At 39.2% G+C, this 20,691-nt stretch overlaps 1 protein-coding gene across 1 annotated transcript in view; it reads left to right on the top strand.

The window, feature by feature from the left end:
• The first annotated feature begins 1,390 nt into the window (after positions 1-1,390).
• Positions 1,391-20,691, top strand: part of PRELID3A (PRELI domain containing 3A) — a 66,246-nt gene continuing 46,945 nt past the window's right edge. Inside the window, exons 1-3 of the mRNA XM_053715858.1 lie at positions 1,391-1,456; positions 2,564-2,732; positions 19,168-19,257. Coding sequence (XP_053571833.1) covers positions 2,595-2,732; positions 19,168-19,257 — 228 coding nt within the window. The 5' untranslated portion in view covers positions 1,391-1,456; positions 2,564-2,594. The remainder of the gene's footprint in view (positions 1,457-2,563; positions 2,733-19,167; positions 19,258-20,691) is intronic.

Here is a 20,691-nt window from a genome sequence, read left to right as displayed (position 1 = left end):
TGGCCCATTTCATTCCTTACCATAAACTCCCCACATCCTCTGAAACAGCGACTCTCTTCTTAAACCACATCGTCAAGTTGCATGGGTTTCCCTCTATTTTGACAACGGATAGGGGCACACAATTCACTTCAAGATTCTGGAACAAGCTATGTCAACTGGTCAATATGGAACATCGTTTTACCACAGCTTTTCATCCCCAAACTAATGGGCAATCGGAAAGGTTAAACCAATGGCTTGAACACTTTCTCAGATGTTATTGTTCTTATCAACAGAACGATTGGATGAAATATCTCTCTATGGCAGAGTTTGCTTACAACAATTTAACCAATGCCTCCACTAAATTATCACCATTTTTCGCAAACTACTCCTATCACCCCACTTTGGCCTTCTCTACACCTGCTTCGTCAGATTCACCTGCGCTGGATGAACTCCACTCCTCTCTCCAGGAGAATTTCAATGTTATTCAGGAGAACATTCGGAAGGCTCAGGATACTCAAAAACATTACTACGACCTCAGGAGACGTAAACCTCCTGATTACATCGTTGGAGATTTAGTCTGGCTCTCCACCAGAAACTTAAAATTGCAAGTTCCTTCAAAGAAATTGGCTAGTCTTTTCATTGGTCCCTTCACTGTCCAAAAGGTTATCAATGCCAATGCTGTCAGACTAAACCTTCCCAGTTCTCTTAAAATACATCCAACCTTTCACGTTTCCCTGTTGAAACCCTATGTTCCCACAAGGGATGGACAAGTTCTTCTACCTCCAACAACTTTTCCTTTATCACCAGATGAATACGAAGTTGACTCCATATTGGATTCTAGGATCTCCAAGGGTGTTCTTCAGTACTTGGTCAGGTGGAAAAACTATTCAAGCGATGAGGATTCCTGGGAACCTCTTTCCAATCTAAACTCACCTAGGCTTCTGTCCCTATACCACCGACGTCATCCTGACCGCCCACGTCCTGCCGCTGTGGAACAGCGTCCTTGAGGAGGGGGTTCTGTCAGATTCAGCTGTCTCAATACCTCCTCTCCTAGCCACACCTATTATTTCCTGATTGGTTGCCCCTTTCTTAAATAAGCTGTTCACCTTTCATTCCCTGCTCAGTATTGAAGTTTTCTGCCACAGTGAGGATTGCTTGCCAAAATCTCTCCTAATTCTCCTTGAAGAAAGGATTCTCTGAGCCTCCGGTTCTACTACTGATTTACACTGGATTCCTTACTCAGGACACTCTCTCACTTTCATGGGGTAAAGTACTTTGTCTAACTTTGCATAATTCTCCTCCTTGCCTCTTGCCGCAGCTGCAACCTTCTCTGTTACGCTTGTGCTTGTCAGCAAGATTCAACGCTGCTCCCAAAAACAACGGACGTCACTTCCGGTTTCTCCGGTCTCAAACTTACTTCACTCAGACGCCACCGAAGGGATTGCTGCTAGCTCTCCACACTTTACTTTGCTCCAAGGTACTTTCTACTTGTTTATGCAAATACCATATCAACCTCAGGCACTATATTGCTACATGTTCGCTAAGCACATACCATAACCTTTGTTCTGGCTCTTTCCTACTATCTGCATATTTTCTCTGTGAACCTGCCTGTTTGAAATCTCTATCTGTCTCCGCACATGCTGTTGTTATCTGAGTGTGATAATAACAGTTGTAGTCCACAATATCTAGTACCATTCTGTATGAATTTACCATACTTGATATAGTATATCTAATCACTACACTGAAGGAAGCCTTTCCAGCGATAAGGGTTTCAGACAGTTTTGTGATACATACATACATTTATTTAGTATTCTGCAGTTGTGTTCCAGTCCTACTTTTATAGACTGAGTCTGATATATATTGTTTCTTACAGATACCCTGGGAGTTCCTTCTAATTGCAATAGGTTTCAGTACTTTAGTTATGATGGGTTTTATCCTTTTAAGGTCTCAGCAGTTCTCAATTACACTAGTTTTCTCATGTGTATTTAAGTCTGGTCATTTTTACTAACATCATGTCTATAAATAAGGCAGAGAGCTGTCGAAACTTGTAAGACATTTTTTCAATGCTGTGACCTTTTCTACAGTACAATAAAGAGTTTCTTTTTGAATTAAGCACCTGGAGACTCGCCGGTTCTTTCTCTGCTATATTTATATTTAAAAATAATAAAATTTTCTACTATGTGAAGAAAATAGGAATTTCAAGTATTCCTAACGCACCTTCGGGTTTAGTGCAGTTGATCTAGCGCATGTGTCAGGTTAGTGTGCTGCAGATAACTAATAGTTTTTTTTATGTAGCGTACCTCATAGAGGTCTAAGGCGAAAACAAGTTAGCGTGGCCACAATATCAGAAGTCCTGAAGTTAGCACACCTAAATCTTACACTTTTGCGCTAACTTTTTACTGCAACTTGTAATGTGTGTGCAAATCCGGCGAGCTAATTTTTTATTTTGAGCACAGTTAGCTCAAAGTAATGGTCAGTTTTGCAGTGAACAGACCAGACAGTATATGTATTTGAGCCATTACATTTTTTTCTTAAATGATTTATCCAAGTGAAACTAAAACATTTTATTCTTTCTATCTTTTAGCCATCCATGGGATACAGTAATCAAGGCGGCCATGAGAAAATACCCCAATCCCATGAATCCTTGTGTTGTTGGTGTGGATGTGGTTGACCGAAGTCTTGATACTCAAGGACGATTGCATAGCCACAGACTCCTCAGCACAGTGTGGGGGCTGCCAGGCCTTGTGAGGGCAGTAAGTATACGTTTGCTTTGGTTGCTTATGCTATTCGTCCATTAGCATTTTAGCATTTTTTAATTAGTTCATTTTAAAATTATTATATTATAATAAAAGTACCATATTTGTCATCCACAATTATTTCTATGTTTGTAGAAGAAAAAGAATTAAGATGTTAGCTATTGTGTAGTAGAGTAAAGGCTGTTGTGTAAAAGGTGATCTTAAAAATGTATTTTCCTGTATATATGAATCAGCTATTTACACTACAGTCATTAAAGTAACATTTATATTGACATAGTTCATATTTGCAATCAAAGAGACATTCTAATGCAAAACCATAATGCTCGTATTTCCATGGGAAATAAGGGTTAAACACATAGTTAAATAGTTAATGTCCCGCAGGGGAGCTGCAGAGAACTGATGGTCCTGTGCCAGAAAAACTGCAGCAGTAAAACAAGCCCTCCAATCAGGCTTCAAGCTCTGAGCGGAACTTTAACTATAAGTTTAACCCCGTTGCATCATCAATAGTGCAAAAATTGCATTTCCTAATTAATAAGAGCATTCATTTGTTTGCACTAAACTATTGCTTTAAACTACATGAAAAATAAATGCCTTTGTTGTTTCAGATGACTAGGAATACAAACCTTTAGCATCTTGACATAAAAATATCATACAAATGTACAATAACCTCCTGTAAAGCTCATACTAGAAATGTACCTGTCAGTGTTTTTTAATTGTTTACAATACTTGTACCTGAGACGATTCGATGCATACTAAGTAATATTGATGTACTAATGAAAAATACCTCACCTTCTGTCTGTCTGTTGGACAAATGCGCATACTCTGTACTTTTGTTTATTAGTTTGAAAAATTAATAAAACATTTAAATAAAATAAAAAAAGTGCAATAACCAATAAAGATATCAAACAGAATTGTGTAAATGTCAGATAAGGCATCATACAATAACTGAGATGGCAGCCACAAATATGTCTCTTATTGTGCCCTAGGTACCTTCCATCCCTTTTGTGCTTTTATTTTTGTAACAATGATGAGTTATATGATAGATCATACAATAAACAACTTTCCAACTTACTTCTGTTATCTAATTTGCTTAGTTCTCTTGGTATCCTTTGTTAAAAGCCATAACTAGGTAGGTCTAGTAGCTGGGAGCTAGCTGCTAATTGGTGGCTGCACATATATGTATCTAGTCATTGGCTTACCAATGTGTTCAACTAGCTCCCAGTATTGCATTACTGCTCATTCAACAAATGACACCAAGAAAATGAAGCAAATAATAGAAGAAACTGGAAAGTTTTCAAAAATGTATGCTCTATCTGAATCATGAATCATCTCCCTTTAATGTCACCACCAAGATCATTTTATTTATCTAATAGCAATTAAAAACAATGCATTTGAATATCCACACAAAATATATATTCTTATAGGAATGAGAATAAGATTGTTCTGCGTTCAAAACTGCCTCCTTCACTGGCTGGTATGGTCTTGTGGCTGTAGGTTAGATACAAGATAATCACAGAGGTAAAAAGTGTATTAATATAACTGTGTTGGTTATTCAAAACTAGGGAATGGGTAATATCCAGAAATATTCTGGTGTAGACTGTCCCTTTAAGAGCTGCAGGTATTGCAAGCAGTAAATCAGAATATGGAGAGAGAGAGAGAGAGAGAGAGAGAGAGAGAGAGAGAGAGAGAGAGAGAATTATTCTAGTAAAAGTTATTACTGTTTTAGTGTTAGCATTTTTCTCTGCACGTGCATGTGATGCATAGATAGATATTCTCAGTGCACAAGCATTTTAAATACTGCAGCTGCTCAGAGCATCAGTGGGTCTTGTATCATGTCAGCAATTATTGCTCTCTGAGCAAGTGCTGTGTTTAAAATGCTGGTGCACGGTGCATACTTAAATACACTTTTGTGTGGCTATTTGTATTTGAAATGGCTTTTATTAGAAGCATTTTTGCTAACACATGTATATTACAAAAATGCTTCTATTCAAAACTGAAATACATCTTTGTGGATTCCAATTTTGGCTGGAATGTCACTTTGATACAATAGAATCATTATAAAAAAGGTGGGAGCCTTATTAACAATTGCATCATAAATTGAAACTTAGGGTGAAAAATAAATAAATATATTTATATATATGATCTGCAATATGTTATATCAATAGAATCTGAGGAGGTACGATAGTGGTGTAAAGGTCATCTACTGACAAGACTAACAGACTGTCAAAGGGTCCTGCCTAACCCATATAAATAGAAATAGACAGATAGACAGACAGACAGACAGACAGACAGACAGACAGACAGACAGACAGACAGACAGACAGACAGACAGACAGACAGACAGACAGATAGATAGATAGATAGATAGATAGATAGATAGATAGATAGATAGATAGATACAGACAGACAGCCCTAAACAATAAGCCCTTCTCATAACAATGACTATAAAAAAACACAGCTCATTAAATGAAGGGTTGCAGCCATTAAAGAAGGCAATCCATAAATGTGTTGTCTCGGCTGTTGACAGCACAGCAACAAGCGAATGGTGATAAAAAGTCAAGTAAATGGCTGTGACTTCAACTAAGTAGGACTATTCTCTATCACAGGTTGAGTATCATATATATGACAAAATATAGGGATAATGACTTGTTATGGGGAGGCAGGACTATCAAATAAACCTAAAGGCTATATCTAATATCTAGTGAACCCAGATCAAGAGCAGTCATGCAAGACAAGCAAATTTCAGATCCTCCTTAAAGGGGTTACTAATGAACTTAACACATTATATGTTCCAAATAACACTGTAGAAGTTTCTAAAGTAATTCAAACTACTAACTCTTACAGCAAACTGCAAATATGACCACCCCCCCAAAAAAAGTGTCACAGTAATTAAAGAGTGTTTTACTTACATGTAGTAAGTACTGCAATATATGTATGAGACAAAAAGCAGTCCTTCGGAAGAGTTTACTGTGTTAGCCCATTCCAGTTCTTCATGCTCTTAAGGGGCTGTTCGGGGGGTAAATAGAGTATTTTTGGGACAGTAGCATGGTGTCTTCATGGTTAGGATAGTACCTGTGATCTGTATTAAAGGGACACAATACCCATTTCTCTTGTAAGGTGTATCCAGTCCACGGATCATCCATTACTTGTGGGATATTCTCCTTCCCAACAGGAAGTTGCAAGAGGACACCCACAGCAGAGCTGCTATATAGCTCCTCCCCTAACTGCCATATCCAGTCATTCTCTTGCAACTCTCAACAAAGATGGAGGTAGTAAGAGGAGAGTGGTAAAATATAGTTAGTTTTTTCTTCAATCAAAAGTTTGTTATTTTCAAATAGTACCGGAGTTGTACTATTTTATCTCAGGAAGTATTTAGAAGAAGAATCTGCCTGCGTTTTCTATGATCTTAGCAGCTTGTAACTAAGATCCACTGCTGTTCTCACATATGTCTGAGGAGTGAGGTAACTTCAGATGGAGAATGGCGTGCAGGTTATCCTGCTATTGAGGTATGTGCAGTTTTAAGTTTTTCTAGGGACTAGAAAATGCTGCTGGTACCTGATTAATGTAAGTTAAGCCTAAAAACAGTGATTTAATAGCGACTTGTATCAGGCTTACTACCAGAGATATATACTCTGATAATATGGCAATATAAAACGTTTGCTGGCATGTTTAATCGTTTTTTATATATGCTTTGGTGATAAAACTTATTGGGGCCTAGTTTTTTCCACATGGCTTGATTTTTGCCTAGAAACAGTTTCCTGAGGCTTTCCACTGTTGTAGTATGAGTGGGAGAGGCCTATTTTAGAGCTTTTTTGCGCAGTTAAAATTACATTCAGCTTCCCTCAACAGTCCCCTGCATGCTATAGGACATCTCTGAAGGGCTCTAAAGGCTTCAAAAGTCGTTTATTGAGGAAGGTAGGGCCACAGCTGAGCTGTGGCAGTTGTTGTGACTGTTTAAAAAACGTTTATTTCGGGGGGGGGGGGGGGTTTATCAGTTTTTTGCATTAAGGGGTTAATCATCCATTTGCAAGTGGGTGCAATGCTCTGCTAACCTATTACATACACTGTAAAAATTTCGTTTGATTTACTGCCTTTTTTCACTGTTTTTCAAATTTTGACAAAATTTGTTTCTCTTAAAGGCACAGTACCGTTTTTTATATTTGCTTGTTAACTTGATGTAAAGTGTTTTCCAAGCTTGCTAATCTCATTGATAGTCTGTACAAACATGTCTGACATAGAGGAAACTCCTTGTTCATTATGTTTAAAAGCCATGGTGGAACCCCATATGAGAATGTGTACTAAATGTATTGATTTCACTTTAAACAATAAAGATCAGCTTTTGTCTTTAAAAAATTTATCACCAGAGGATTCTGACGAGGGGGAAGTTATGCCGACTAACTCTCCCCACGTGTCAGACCCTTTGACTCCCGCTCAAGGGACTCACACTCAAATGGCGCCAAGTACATCAAGGACGCCCATAGCGATTACTTTACAAGACATGGCGGCAGTCATGGATAATACACTGTCAGCGGTATTAGCCAGACTACCTGAATTTAGAGGAAAGCGTGATAGCTCTGGTGTTAGGCGTAATACAGAGCATACAGACGCTTTAAGAGCCATGTCTGATACTGCCTCACAATATGCAGAAGCTGAGGAAGGAGAGCTTCAGTCTGTGGGTGATATCTATGACTCAGGGAAACCTGATTCTGATATTTCTACTTTTAAATTTAAGCTTGAGAACCTCCGTGTTTTGCTTAGGGAGGTTTTAGCTGCTCTGAATGACTGTGACACAATTGCAGTACCAGAGAAATTGTGTAGACTGGATAAATACTTTGCAGTGCCGGTGTGTACTGAGGTTTTTCCAATACCTAAAAAGTTTACAGAAATTATTAATAAAGAGTGGGATAGACCCGGTGTGCCGTTTTCCCCCCCTCCTATTTTTAGAAAAATGTTTCCCATAAGACGCAACCACACGGGACTTATCACAAACGGTCCCTAAGGTGGAGGGAGCCGTTTCTACTTTAGCAAAGTGTACTACTATCCCTGTCGAGGACAGTTGTGCCTTTTCAGATCCTATGGATAAAAAATTAGAGGGTTACCTTAAGAAAATGTTTATTCAACAAGGTTTTATCCTGCAGCCCCTTGCATGCATTGCTCCTGTCACTGCTGCTGCGGCGTTCTGTTTTTTTTTTTTTTTTTTTGAGAGGATGTAAATGTTTTTATTGGACTGTCTTTTTAAAGAGACGTTAAACACTTTGAGGTGTGATACAAAATGATAAATTGTATATATAATCAAACCTCTGTAAGATATTTTAATTATTTATTTTGTCCCCTTTTCCTGTAATTCCATTCTGAAATTGTGAGTTTTTCAGCTCCTGTTACAAATGGAAGTGCAGAACACTGTTATAATCCACACAGCCATTGGCTGCACACTCTAGTGACCTATTTTTTTTTTTTTTAACAATTTTTTATTGAAGTCGTAGTCAAATACAATATATAAAGGTATACCCAAAACATTTACAAATAGATGTATACATAGTACTATTGGCAAAGTAATATATTCAAATATTTCAGGTGTAGCTATAAAATGTGGGTTATCATATAAAAGGACTTCAGTTTTATCATAGAGTATCTTAACAGTAACAAAAGCAAAAATGAACCTCTCCCAGCTAAATAAATGAAAGATTAAAGTATTTACTCATATAAGAATAGGGCTAGGGAGGGGATGGCTCTAAAGTTTTATGGGGAAGGGGGATGCAGCGGGCGAGAGCCGCTCAATATAAAATACTAGGGGGAAAGGGGGGGGGGGGAAGGAGGGCGGAGCCAGGTAGCATGTGAAATTGATAAATATACTAAAGATTTAGGGCTTGTAAGTACTCTATTTAACAGAATTATAACAATATTATTTAGTAACATCTAAGTAGTGTATGTTTCGTCTAGAAACGAACAGACCAATTTCTCTGTCACAATGCATGCCATTAGGTATTATATACATGTCTCAGACCAAGCTCATTAAATCAACTATTATGCTGAGCCGTGCCTTCCCAGTGAACACGGCCCAGTAGCGTTTACAATATCCAAAATTGAGGTTATAAATCACGCTGTTGTAGGTAGAGGGAATGTTAGGGCAAATAATTCAGTGAGCTAGGTTACACCCCCACTGTGATAGGCTTGTTACTATATACAAACTGTACCAATACACTAAAGACACTGCATGAGACATGTTGCTGTATACAATCCGTACTGGCAACCTAGAGGGCACTACATAAAACTGGTTACTACATACATGCTATACCTATACACTGGAGTAGTATATAGATGTTATCATAAAAATTGATAATTATAGTAGCCTATGTAGTATTTATTTGGCCTGAACAATTTACCCGAAGGCTATAATAGAGTGAAGCATTTACCCAAAAATATTATAACCTATATATATACACACTACTCCAGGTATACAGGGGGGCTACACTGAGAAACCGAAAGCTGGTGTAGAGAGTGTTGTCTACCTCATAAAATCACAGGAAGCTATGTGAGAATATATATTTGAGAGAGCGATCTCATTAAACTAACTATAAACCAATTGAGTGCACTATACAGCCCTCCAAATATACCAAGAAAGGAAAACATTTAACATGAAAATAAAAAGGAACAGGTAAGTGTTACAATAACAAATAAAAACCATGTCACATAGTAAATGTTCTCAGAGGGATAGACTCGGTTGATGTCATCAAACTGTTAGGATTTCACCTACGGCCAAGTCTCCAGAGTAATAAACAACAAGTCCCTGCTATAGCTACAAAAAGTTAGTAATTAGCTGGGGAGTAGCCATAGATAACTTATCCGATGCCTGTCTTGAGATTAGAGTTTTGGTCCCATCAAGCTTGTCAGAGCTGGAGAACAGTAAAAGATTCAGGCCACTGCGATTGCCGCAGGGCATGGGGTCACACTGTAAGATCCGTTCTGGTAGTTTTGCGGTGTTGCAATACAAAAATTAAGTCTCAGTCTGAGGACCGCTGTTAAGGAGAGGAGTGTTGTAACACACACTATCTCTATGCTAGGAGTTTTGCAGATAAAGTTAACTAAAGTATAACAGTAACATAACTGAATAGTGACATTTCAAAAGCATTCTATATTAATGGGAGTCTCTGGGTAGGGACAGTGGTGATCAGCGTTTACCCTATTCCACATCTAGATCTGTCCTGGCCAATTAAGTAACCGTTCAGGAGGCTGCAAAATCCAGATCTGTACTGGAACTCATAGTAACGGTCAGGCGGTTTACAGTTGCCCGGGAAGGGTGTTCCGCTCTGAACTAAGCCATGATGTCTCCGTGGAGTCCCAGCAACTGTACAGGTCTCTAAGGTAACCACTCCCGCACTCTCAGCTGTAATGTACTTGGGCTCGGCATTGCGATTAGGCGGTGTGAGATCCATCAAGCGCCAGATTGCGTGAGGCGTACCTTGCTGTCTGGTACTCTTGTGGTGCCCCTCCTGTAAAATTAAGTGCACAGCCTGCAGTCGCCTAATCTTGGTCGGGTCCTGCTGAGCAGAATTATAGTGGAGAAGGGTGGGTTCTGTGTCAATACCGGACATACCGGTCCTGAGATCTGCTAAAGTCTCCTCTGTCTGTTCCTCCCGTACCAGGAGGTGTGCCATGTGGGGCGGACATTCTAGTTCCTCCATTGCGTCTAGCCTCATGGTTGCAGGCCTCTCCATACAAGACCGAAGACTAGCTGTTAGTTCCTCAAAATTGGCAGATAATTGTAAGGCAAACTTCCACAAAGCTTTACGCACAGCGATAGAGCCTTCCTCTGTATCTGACTCCATATTTGGAAAGGACCGCATGGTTTTGTATATGCACTGGTTGTCAGCTACAGCCAGGAGGGGAGAACTGGAATAAAAAATAGTTTCACAGTCTGCAATTAAAGCAAAGATAGTCCTGCTTGTCCTGTATTAAGATATTAGGCAAATATCAGATAGCAAATCTCTCTTTGCTAATGTATTTAATACATTTCTGCAGGAGCTTTCTAAAGTGTGTCTTCTCTGCTTGGCTGCTGGCTCCGCCCCCCCGCGGCGTTCTGTTTTGAGTCTCTGGAAGAGGCTTTACAGACAACGACTCCATTGGAGGACATACTTAACAAGCTTAGAACATCCTACCTATAATCCAGGAGGGTCAATATATGACTACGGTGGATCTAAAGGATGCTTACCTTCACATTCCGATACACAAAGATCATCATCGGTTCCTAAGGTTTGCCTTTCTGGACAGGAATTACCAGTTTGTGGCTCTTTTCTTCGGGTTAGCTACAGCCCCAAGAATTTTTACAAAGGTTCTGGGGTTCGCTTCTAGCGGTCCTAAGGCCGCGGGGCATAGCAGTGGCCCCTTATCTAGACGACATCCTGATACAGGCATCAAATTTCCAAATTGCCAAGTCCCATACGGACATAGTTCTGGCATTTCTGAGGTCGCATGGGTGGAAAGTGAATGAGGAAAAGAGTTCTCTGTCCCCACTCACAAGAGTCTCCTTCCTGTAGAAATGAAAATTTACCTGACGGAGTCCAGGTTATCAAAACTTCTAAATTCTTGCCGTGTTCTCCATTCTATTCCGCGCCCTTCGGTGGCTCAGTGCATGGAGGTAATCGGCTTAATGGTAGCGGCAATAGACATAGTTCCGTTTGCGTGCCTACATCTCAGACCGCTGCAACTATGCATGCTCAGTCAGTGGAATGGGGATTAAACAGATTTGTCCCCTCTACTAAATCTGGATCAAGAGACCAGAGATTCTCGTCTCTGGTGGCTATCTCGGTCCATCTGTCCAAAGGTATGACCTTTCGCAGGCCAGATTGGACAATTGTAACGACAGATGCCAGCCTTCTAGGTTGGGGTGCAGTCTGGAACTCCCTGAAGGCTCAGGGATCGTGGACTCAGGAGGAGAAACTCCTCCCAATAAATATTCTGGAATTGAGGGCAATATTCAATGCTCTTCAGGCTTGGCCTCAGTTAACAACCCTGAGGTTCATCAGATTTCAGTCGGACAACATCACGACTGTGGCTTACATCAACCATCAAGGGGGAACAAGGAGTTCCTTAGCGATGTTAGAAGTCTCCAAAATAATTCGCTGGGCAGAGAAACACTCTTGCTACCTATCAGCGATCCATATCCCAGGTGTAGAGAACTGGGAGGCGGAATTTCTAAGTTGTCAGACTTTTCATCCGGGGGAGTGGGAACTCCATCCGGAGGTGTTTGCTCAATTGATTCATCGTTGGGGCAAACCAGAACTGGATTTCATGGCGTCTCGCCAGAACGCCAAGCTTCCACCGTTTTCTCTGCTCCCTCGACTGATTGCCAAAATCAAGCAGGAGAGAGCATCGGTGATTTTGATAGCGCCTGCGTGGCCACGCAGGACCTGGTATGCAGACCTAGTGGACATGTCATCCTTTCCACCTTGGACTCTGCCTTTGAGACGAGACCTTCTACTTCAAGGTCCTTTCAATCATCCAAATCTAATTTCTCTGAGACTGACTGCATGGAGATTGAACGCTTGATTTTATCAAAGCGTGGCTTCTCCGAGTCTGTCATTGATACCTTAATACAGGCACGAAAGCCTGTTACCAGGAAAATCTACCATAAGATATGGCGTAAATATCTTTATTGGTGTGAATCCAAGAGTTACTCATGGAGTAAGATTAGGATTCCCAGGATATTATCTTTTCTCCAAGAGGGTTTGGAGAAAGGATTATCAGCTAGTTCTTTGAAGGGACAGATCTCTGCACTGTCTATTCTTTTGCACAAGCGTCTGGCGGATGTTCCAGACGTTCAGGCATTTTGTCAGGCGTTGGTTAGAATCAAGCCTGTGTTTAAACCTGTTGCTCCCCCATGGAGCTTAAATTTGGTTCTTAAAGTTCTTCAAGGGGTTCCGTTTGAACCTCTTCATTCCATAGATATCAAGCTTTTATCTTGGAAAGTTCTTTTTTTTTATGGCTATTTCCTCGGCTCGTAGAGTCTCTCGAGTTATCTGCTTTACAATGTGATTCTCCTTATCTGATCTTCCATACAGATAAGGTAGTTCTGCGTACAAAACCTGGGTTTTTGCCTAAGGTGGTATCTACTAAGAATATCAATCAAGAGATTGTTGTTCCATCATTGTGTCCTAATCCTTTTTCAAAGAAGGAACGTCTTTTACATAATCTGGACGTGGTTCGTGCTTTAAAGTTTTACTTACAAGCTACTAAAGATTTTCGTCAAACATCTGCTTTGTTTGTTGTTTACTCTGGACAGAGAAGAGGTCAAAAGGCTTCGGCAACCTCTCTTTTTGGCTAAGAAGCATATTCCGCTTAGCCTATGAGACTGCTGGACAGCAGCCTCCTGAAAGGATTACAGCTCATTCTACTAGAGCTGTGGCTTCCACTTGGGCCTTTAAAAATGAGGCTTCTGTTGAACAGATTTGCAAGGCGGCGACTTGGTCTTCGCTTCATACTTTTTCCAAATTCTACAAATTTGATACTTTTGCTTCTTCGGAGGCTATTTTTGGGAGAAAGGTTTTACAGGCAGTTGTACCTTCAGTTTAAGTACCTGCCTTGTCCCTCCCTTCATCCATGTACTTTAGCTTTGGTATTGGTATCCCACAAGTAATGGATGATCCGTGGACTGGATACACCTTAAAAGAGAAAACACAATTTATGCTTACCTGATAAATTTATTTCTCTTGTGGTGTATCCAGTCCACGGCCCGCCCTGTCATTTTAAGGCAGGTCAAAATTTTAGATTAAACTACAGTCACCACTGCACCCTATGGTTTCTCCTTTCTCGGCTTGTTTCGGTCGAATGACTGGATATGGCAGTTAGGGGAGGAGCTATATAGCAGCTCTGCTGTGGGTGTCCTCTTGCAACTTCCTGTTGAGAAGGAGAATATCCCAGAAGGAATGGATGATCCGTGGACTGGATACACCACAAGAGAAATAAATTTATCAGGTAAGCATAAATTGTGTTTTTTTATTTCATGATTCAGATAGAGCATGCAATTTTAAGCAACTTTTTAATTTACTCCTATTATAATTTTTTCTTCATTCTCTTGCTATCAATCGGGTAGATTACGAGTCTTGCGTTATGAGTAAAAAAGCAGCTTTAAGCCTCATAATAATGCTTTTTTACTACCCCTGCTATTACGAGTCTTGCAGATTTAGGGGCACCGCACACTTTATTTGGCCTTACCGCAAATCAACTTACGCAAATTGCGTATAGTCTCTTTTCTATGGGACTTCCATAGCGCCGGTATTACGAGCTTGTCTTGGGAGGCCAAAAAGTGAGCGGTACACCCTATCCCGTCAAGATTCGTAACACATTCTAAAGTCAGTAGTTATGAGTTTTACACTACAACGCTGTAGCTTAAAACTCATAACTAAAGTGCTAAAAAGTACACTAACACTCATAAACTACCTATTAACACCTAAACTGAGGCCCTCCCGCATCGAAAAAACACTAAAATTAAATTATTAACCCCTAATCTGCCGCTCCGGACATCGCCGCCACTAGAATAAACATATTAACCCCTAAACCGCCGCACTTCTGCATCGCAAACACTCGTTAAATATTATTAACCCCTAATCTGCTGTCCCTAATATCGCCACCACCTATCTACATTTATTAACTCCTAATCTGCCGCCCCCAACATCACCGCCACCACTATATTAAATTTATTAACCCCTAAATCTAAGTCTAACCCTTACACCCCCTAACTTAAATATAATTAAAATAAATCTAAATAAAAATTACTATCATTACATAAATAATTCCTATTTAAAACTAAATACTTACCAATAAAATAAACCCTAAGCTAGCTACAATATAACTAATGGTTACATTGTAGCTAGCTTAGGGTTTATTTTTATTTTACAGCCATGTTTGTATTTATTTTAACTAGGTAGAATAGTTACTAAATTGTTATTAACTATTTACTAACTACCTAGCTAAAATAAATACAAACTTACCTGTAAAATAAAACCTAACCCCTAGTTACAATAACACCTTACACTACACTACAATTAAATAAATTCCCTACATTAAATACAATTAACTAAATTCAAAACAATTAGCTAAATTACAAAAAAATAAACAATAAATTACAGAAAATAAAAAACAAATTACAAGATCTTTAAACTAATTACACTTAATCTAATAGCCCTATCAAAATAAAAAAGCCCCCCAAAATAAAAAAAAAACCCTAGCCTAAACTAAACTACCAATAGGCCTTAAAAGGGCCTTTTGCGGGGCATTGCCCCAAAGAAATCAGCTCTTTGACCTGTAAAAAAAAATACAAACAACCCCTCCAACAATAAAACCCACCACCCACACAACCAACCCCCCCAAATAAAACCCTAACTAAAAAATCCTAAGCTCCCCATTGCCCTGAAAAGGGCATTTGGATGGGCATTGCCCTTAAAAGGGCATTTAGCTCTATTGCAGCCCAAAGCCCTAACCTAAAAATAAAACCCACCCAATACACCCTTAAAAAATCCTAACACTAACCCCTTGATGATCCACTTACCGGGAGAAGTCTTCATCCAAGCGGCAAGATGTCCTCAACAAAGACAGCAGAAGTGGTCCTCCAGACGGGCAGAAGTCTTCACCCAGACGGCATCTTCTGTCTTCAGCCTTCCGACGCGGAGCGGCTCCATCTTCAAGACATCCGGCACGGAGCATCCTCTTCTTCCGACGTCTTCTTGCTGAATGAAGGTTCCTTTAAATTACTTAATCCAAGATGGCGTCCCTTAGATTCCGATTGGCTGATAGAATTCTATCAGCCAATTAGAATTAAGGTTGAAAAAATCCTATTGGCTGATGCAATCAGCCAATAGGATTGAGCTTGCTTTCCGTTGGCTGATTGAAATGACGTCATAAACCTTCATTCAGCAAGAAGACGTCGGAAGTAGAGGATACTCTGCGCCGGATGTCTTGAAGATGGAGCCGCTCCGCGTCGGATGGATGAAGATAGAAGATGCCGTCTGGGTGAAGACTTCTGCCCGTCTGGAGGACCACTTCTGCCTGTCTGGAGGACCACTTCTGCCGGCTTTGTTGAGGACATCTTGTCGCTTGGATGAAGACTTCTCTCGGTAAGTGAATCTTCAGGGGGTTAGTGTTAGGTTTTTTTAAGGGTGTATTGGGTGGGTTTTATTTTTAGGTTAGGGCTTTGGGCCGCAATAGAGCTAAATCCCCTTTAAAGGGCAATGCCCATCCAAGTGCCCTTTTCAGGGTAATGGGGAGCTTAGGTTTTTTTAGTTAGGGTTTTATTTGGGGGGTTGGTTGTGTGGGTGGTGGGTTTTACTGTTGGGGGGTTGTTTGTATTTTTTTTACAGGTAAAAGAGCTGATTTATTTGGGGCAATGCCCCGCAAAAGGCCCTTTTAAGGGCTATTGGTAGTTTAGTTTATGCTAGGTGTTTTTTTTTTGTTTTTTTTTGGGGGGGGGGGTATTTTGATTTTAGGGCTATTAGATTAGGTGTAATTAGTTTAAAGATCTTGTAATTTGTTTTTTATTTTCTGTAATTTAGTGGGGGATTTTTGTAATTTAGCTAATTGTTTTGAATTTAGTTAATTGTATTTAATTTAAGGAATTTATTTAATTGTAGTGTAGTGTTAGGTGTTATTGTAACTTAGGTTAGGTTTTATTTTACAGGTCAATTTGTATTTATTTTAGCTAGGTAGTTAGTAAATAGTTCATAACTATTTAGTAACTATTCTACCTAGTTAAAATAAATACAAACTTGCATGTAAAATAAAAATAAACCCTAAGCTAGATACAATGATTATGTGACTATTAGCTATATTGTAGCTAGTTTAGGGTTTATTTTACAGGTAAGTATTTATTTTTAAATAGGAATTATTTAGTTAATGATAAGAATTTTTATTTAGATTTATTTGAATTATATTTAAGTTAGGGGTGTTAGGGTTAGACTTAGGTTTAGGGGTTAATAAATTTAGTATAGTGGCGGCGAAGTTGGGGCGGCAGAATAGGGGTTAATAAGTGTAGGTAGGTTGCGGCGACATTGGGGGTGGGAGATTAGGGGTTAATAAATATAATGTAGGTGTCGGCGATGTTGGGGGCAGCAGATTAGGGGTTCATAAGTATAATGTAGGTTGCAGCGATGTCCGGAGCGGCAGATTAGGGGTTAATACGTATAATGTAGGTGTCTGCGATATTGGGGGCGGCAGAGTATGGGTTAATAAGTGTAAGATTAGGGGTGTTTAGACTCGGGGATCATGTTAGGGTGTTAGGTGTAAACATAAAATGTGTTTCCCCATAGGAATCAATGGGGCTGCGTTACTGAGCTTTACGCTGCTTTTTTGCAGGTGTTAGACTATTTCTCAGCCGGCTCTCCCCATTGATATCTATGGGGAAATCATGCACGAGCACGTACAACCAGCTCACTGCTGACTTAAGCAGCGCTGCTATTGGAGTGCGGTATGGAGCACAATTTTGCTCTACGCTCACTTCTTGCCTTTTAATGCCGGGTTTAGAAGAATGTGTAATACCAGCGCTGTAGGTAAGTGAGTGGTGACAATAACGTGCAAGTTAACACCGCACCCCTCATAACTCAAAACTCGTAATCTGGCTGTCTATTAGCAGGAATATAAGCATAGGAGCCAGACCATTTTTGGTTCAGCACACTGGTAGTGCTTGCTGATTGGTGGATACATTTAGCCACCAATCAGCAGGTGCTACCCAGGTGCTTAAAGGGACAGTATACCGTAAAATAGTTTTTCCCTTAATGTGTTGCCAATTATTTTTTTACCAGTTGCAGAATATAAAATGTATGAGGATTTGCTTTTTAAGGTTTATTTGTGTATATAAATTAGCTGTTTTTGTGTTTTGAAGCAACAACCTAATCAAATGGGTTGCGCTTGTAGATATAATCAGATCTCATTACTTTATCGCATTGTGTACGTATAAATGGTTCTTTTTTTATATCTGTCCATAAACCAATCACCAGTACTTGGAAAGAACAATGGAAAAGTAATATTTTATTACCTTATCTCTTCTATACCCCACTGGGAGTGTAATTTCTTCTGATGGCTGTGTTTACACAGTTTATTTATAGCTTGGCCCTGAAGACCAAAAACTTTCAAAATAGGCTATTTCGACCATTTCAAATGTCAATATAAGGGTAGAGGAAATACTTGTAAATAATTTAATATAATCCAGCAGGTAAAGTGGATCATTAGGAACAAATTTAAAGGGAGAAATGTTTTGAGTAAACTGTCCCTTGAAAAAAAAAAATGGGCCGGCTCCTATGTTTACGTTCCTGCTTTTTCAAATAAAGATAGCAAGATAACAAAGAAACATTTCTAATAGGAGTACATTAGAAAGTTGCTTAAAATTGCATGCTTTATTTGAATCATGAAAGAAAAAATGTGGGTTTTGTGTCCCTTTAACCTTCTCTTTTAAAATATGAACTCTCCCTCCACTGGAGGAACGTTGCTCCCTTAGATTGCATTAGCAGGGTCAGATGGAAAGGTCTAACCTCTATTAAGGCAGATGTTCCCTTCTGTGATTCCAGCATCTCTATGTCTACAGGCATTTCCAAGCATCCAGATCTGCTAGAGATATCATCAGCCTATCTTAGTGTAAATCAATTTGGGTCACTAGCTGCTTGTTCATCCCTGGTATTTATTAACATTGTGCTGTGGGAGAGTTGATCACTGAAGATCTTACACAGCTGCCTCTCGAAAATCTGGAAGTGGTTTTGTAGGGCTTGTAGCAGGTTCTCCTCCCATCTGTCTAGGCCCAGCATGGCTTCCTCTGAAGTGGATGAAGTAAGACTCATTGATAAAGGTACTTTCAACAAATAGCAAGAAAGTTCAAAGATATAGATAATGCTCAGTATCTACCAATGTAATATATCAAAAGTAAGCAGTCTAAAATATACTGTAGAGCCTGGATTACCGGGGGTACCAGAATCTTTGACAGGGCCCCCGCTAAAGGTTCTGGTTGTCCGGATCAAGGGTCATTAAGACAACCAACAAAAAATCCCTGAGTAATAGTGCAGATGATGTTGGCATGTGTGGCTTTGAATGTTGCCTAGTACCATTGATATTCAACAGATTAGATGGTCTTCACTGAGAGCCTATGATTATGCTGCCATTCATGGCCGCCTCCCGGGCACCAGTGTTAACATTTTTATGCTCCACTGGTAATCTAGCCCATAATTAGCTAGGGTCAGAAAAGCAAAAATGACTTTTTATTTTTGCATTAGAATATCACTGTAACCAAGCTGTAGACCTCTCCAGCTGCTATACTTTTGAGCAGCACAACATAAATTACAAATATAATCTCATAATCAGAAAATGCAACTCATTTTAGAAAATAAACTCTGTAAATAAAATGTTTACATATTATTGTGGAGAAGTGGATTATTATTGTTTTGCATTCTTATTTTAGATTCTTGGCAGCAACAGAACTTTAACTTACATAAAGGAACATTCCGTAGTTGATCCAGTAGAAAAAAGGATGGTTTTGTACTCCACAAATGTAAGTAAATTTTGAATATATGAAATTGTAATTTGCTTGAGATTGCGAGTGCAGAGATTTTAGTCCAGACAAGTTGTTGGCATGTATGTTGGACAACCAAATGGGGCGAAATATATTAAACAGCAAGCTAGGAATGATTATGGTAAATGCAACTGACATACAGAGACAACAAAACAAAAGAATATAAAACAATTTGTTAAACACAAAATAATTTGTTAAACAGTATTTACCTAAATCATTTTAGATAAATACAATGAGATTAGATAGATTAAAAATCCTTAAATTCAGAATGGATGTGGAAATAGCCCAGTGAGAGAAAAACCACCTATTATCTCAGCTATTACTTCAACTCCACTTCACACATTCGGGAAGAACCTTAAGAACAAGGCAGAGGTAAAGTGGAGATATGGATTTCCCTAACACTGATACAAGCACATCTATGTGCTCCAAGGCAACCTACTGCCTGCAAGCATCCAGGGTGTAGTCCCCTTTCCGCTGATTTCTGTCTTCCCTGCTTCCAAAATTAACACATGCCCACAATGAGAAAGTAACGGTGATGTTTTCAAATACTTCCAAAAACATAGATATCAAAACACTGTATTTCACTAATCTGCATAAGTATCCTGTTACAAGCTATCGGCATACTCAAACACATAATCGTCCCGCCCATAAATGTGTTTCGTCATGTAATGTGACTTTTTCAGGGTCCTATAGATTTCATTAACATTAAATAGTTTGTGGTTTCAATAGTAACATCAGCATCTACATTCGTCACACCTTTATCTCATTCTTAGCGCTGCGGAATCTCTTGCCGCTCTACAAATACCTGATAATAATAATAATAATAATTCTTTAAAAACCAAAGTAACAATCATATCACAAAAAGTAACATTATCTTGATTTTAACTAGAGCACATATTACAAGTTATGTACAAATGGTTATGCTCAAACACAAACTAAATTTGCGTTCCACAGATTAGCTCGCCTGAACACCCAACGTTAAGTGTAAGGGTTAAAAAAAAAAGTTTCACAAAACTCATCACAAACACATTAAAATAAACTCTTATACACATATATACACCTTCTGACATTAAAAAAAAAAAAACAATAAAAAAAATTAATAAAAATATATTTGAAAGGTTAAAATTGATATGGTGTGTGTGCAGATTCCAAAGTAAAAAGGTGTGTCATTGTGAACCGCATTTGCATATCTTACCCAGAATCCTTTGCTGGATTGGAAACAATGTATTCCAGAGGTTTTCTGTGGGAATAACAAGCCTTCTGGCCTGTCTAGATTTGTTAATGAACTACACAATGAGTTATTCTCATTCTAACTCTCTCATTCTCACTCTTTCATTCTCACTCTCTCTCTCATTCTCGCTCTCATTCTTGCTCTCATTCTCTCTCATTCTCTCTCTCATTCTCTCTCTCTCT

This window comes from Bombina bombina, chromosome 5 (genome assembly GCF_027579735.1).
Source record: "Bombina bombina isolate aBomBom1 chromosome 5, aBomBom1.pri, whole genome shotgun sequence".
Taxonomy (NCBI): Eukaryota; Metazoa; Chordata; class Amphibia; order Anura; family Bombinatoridae; genus Bombina; species Bombina bombina.
The sequence above is the reverse complement of the archived record's forward strand: the minus strand, read 5'-3'. Positions and strand labels throughout refer to the sequence as shown.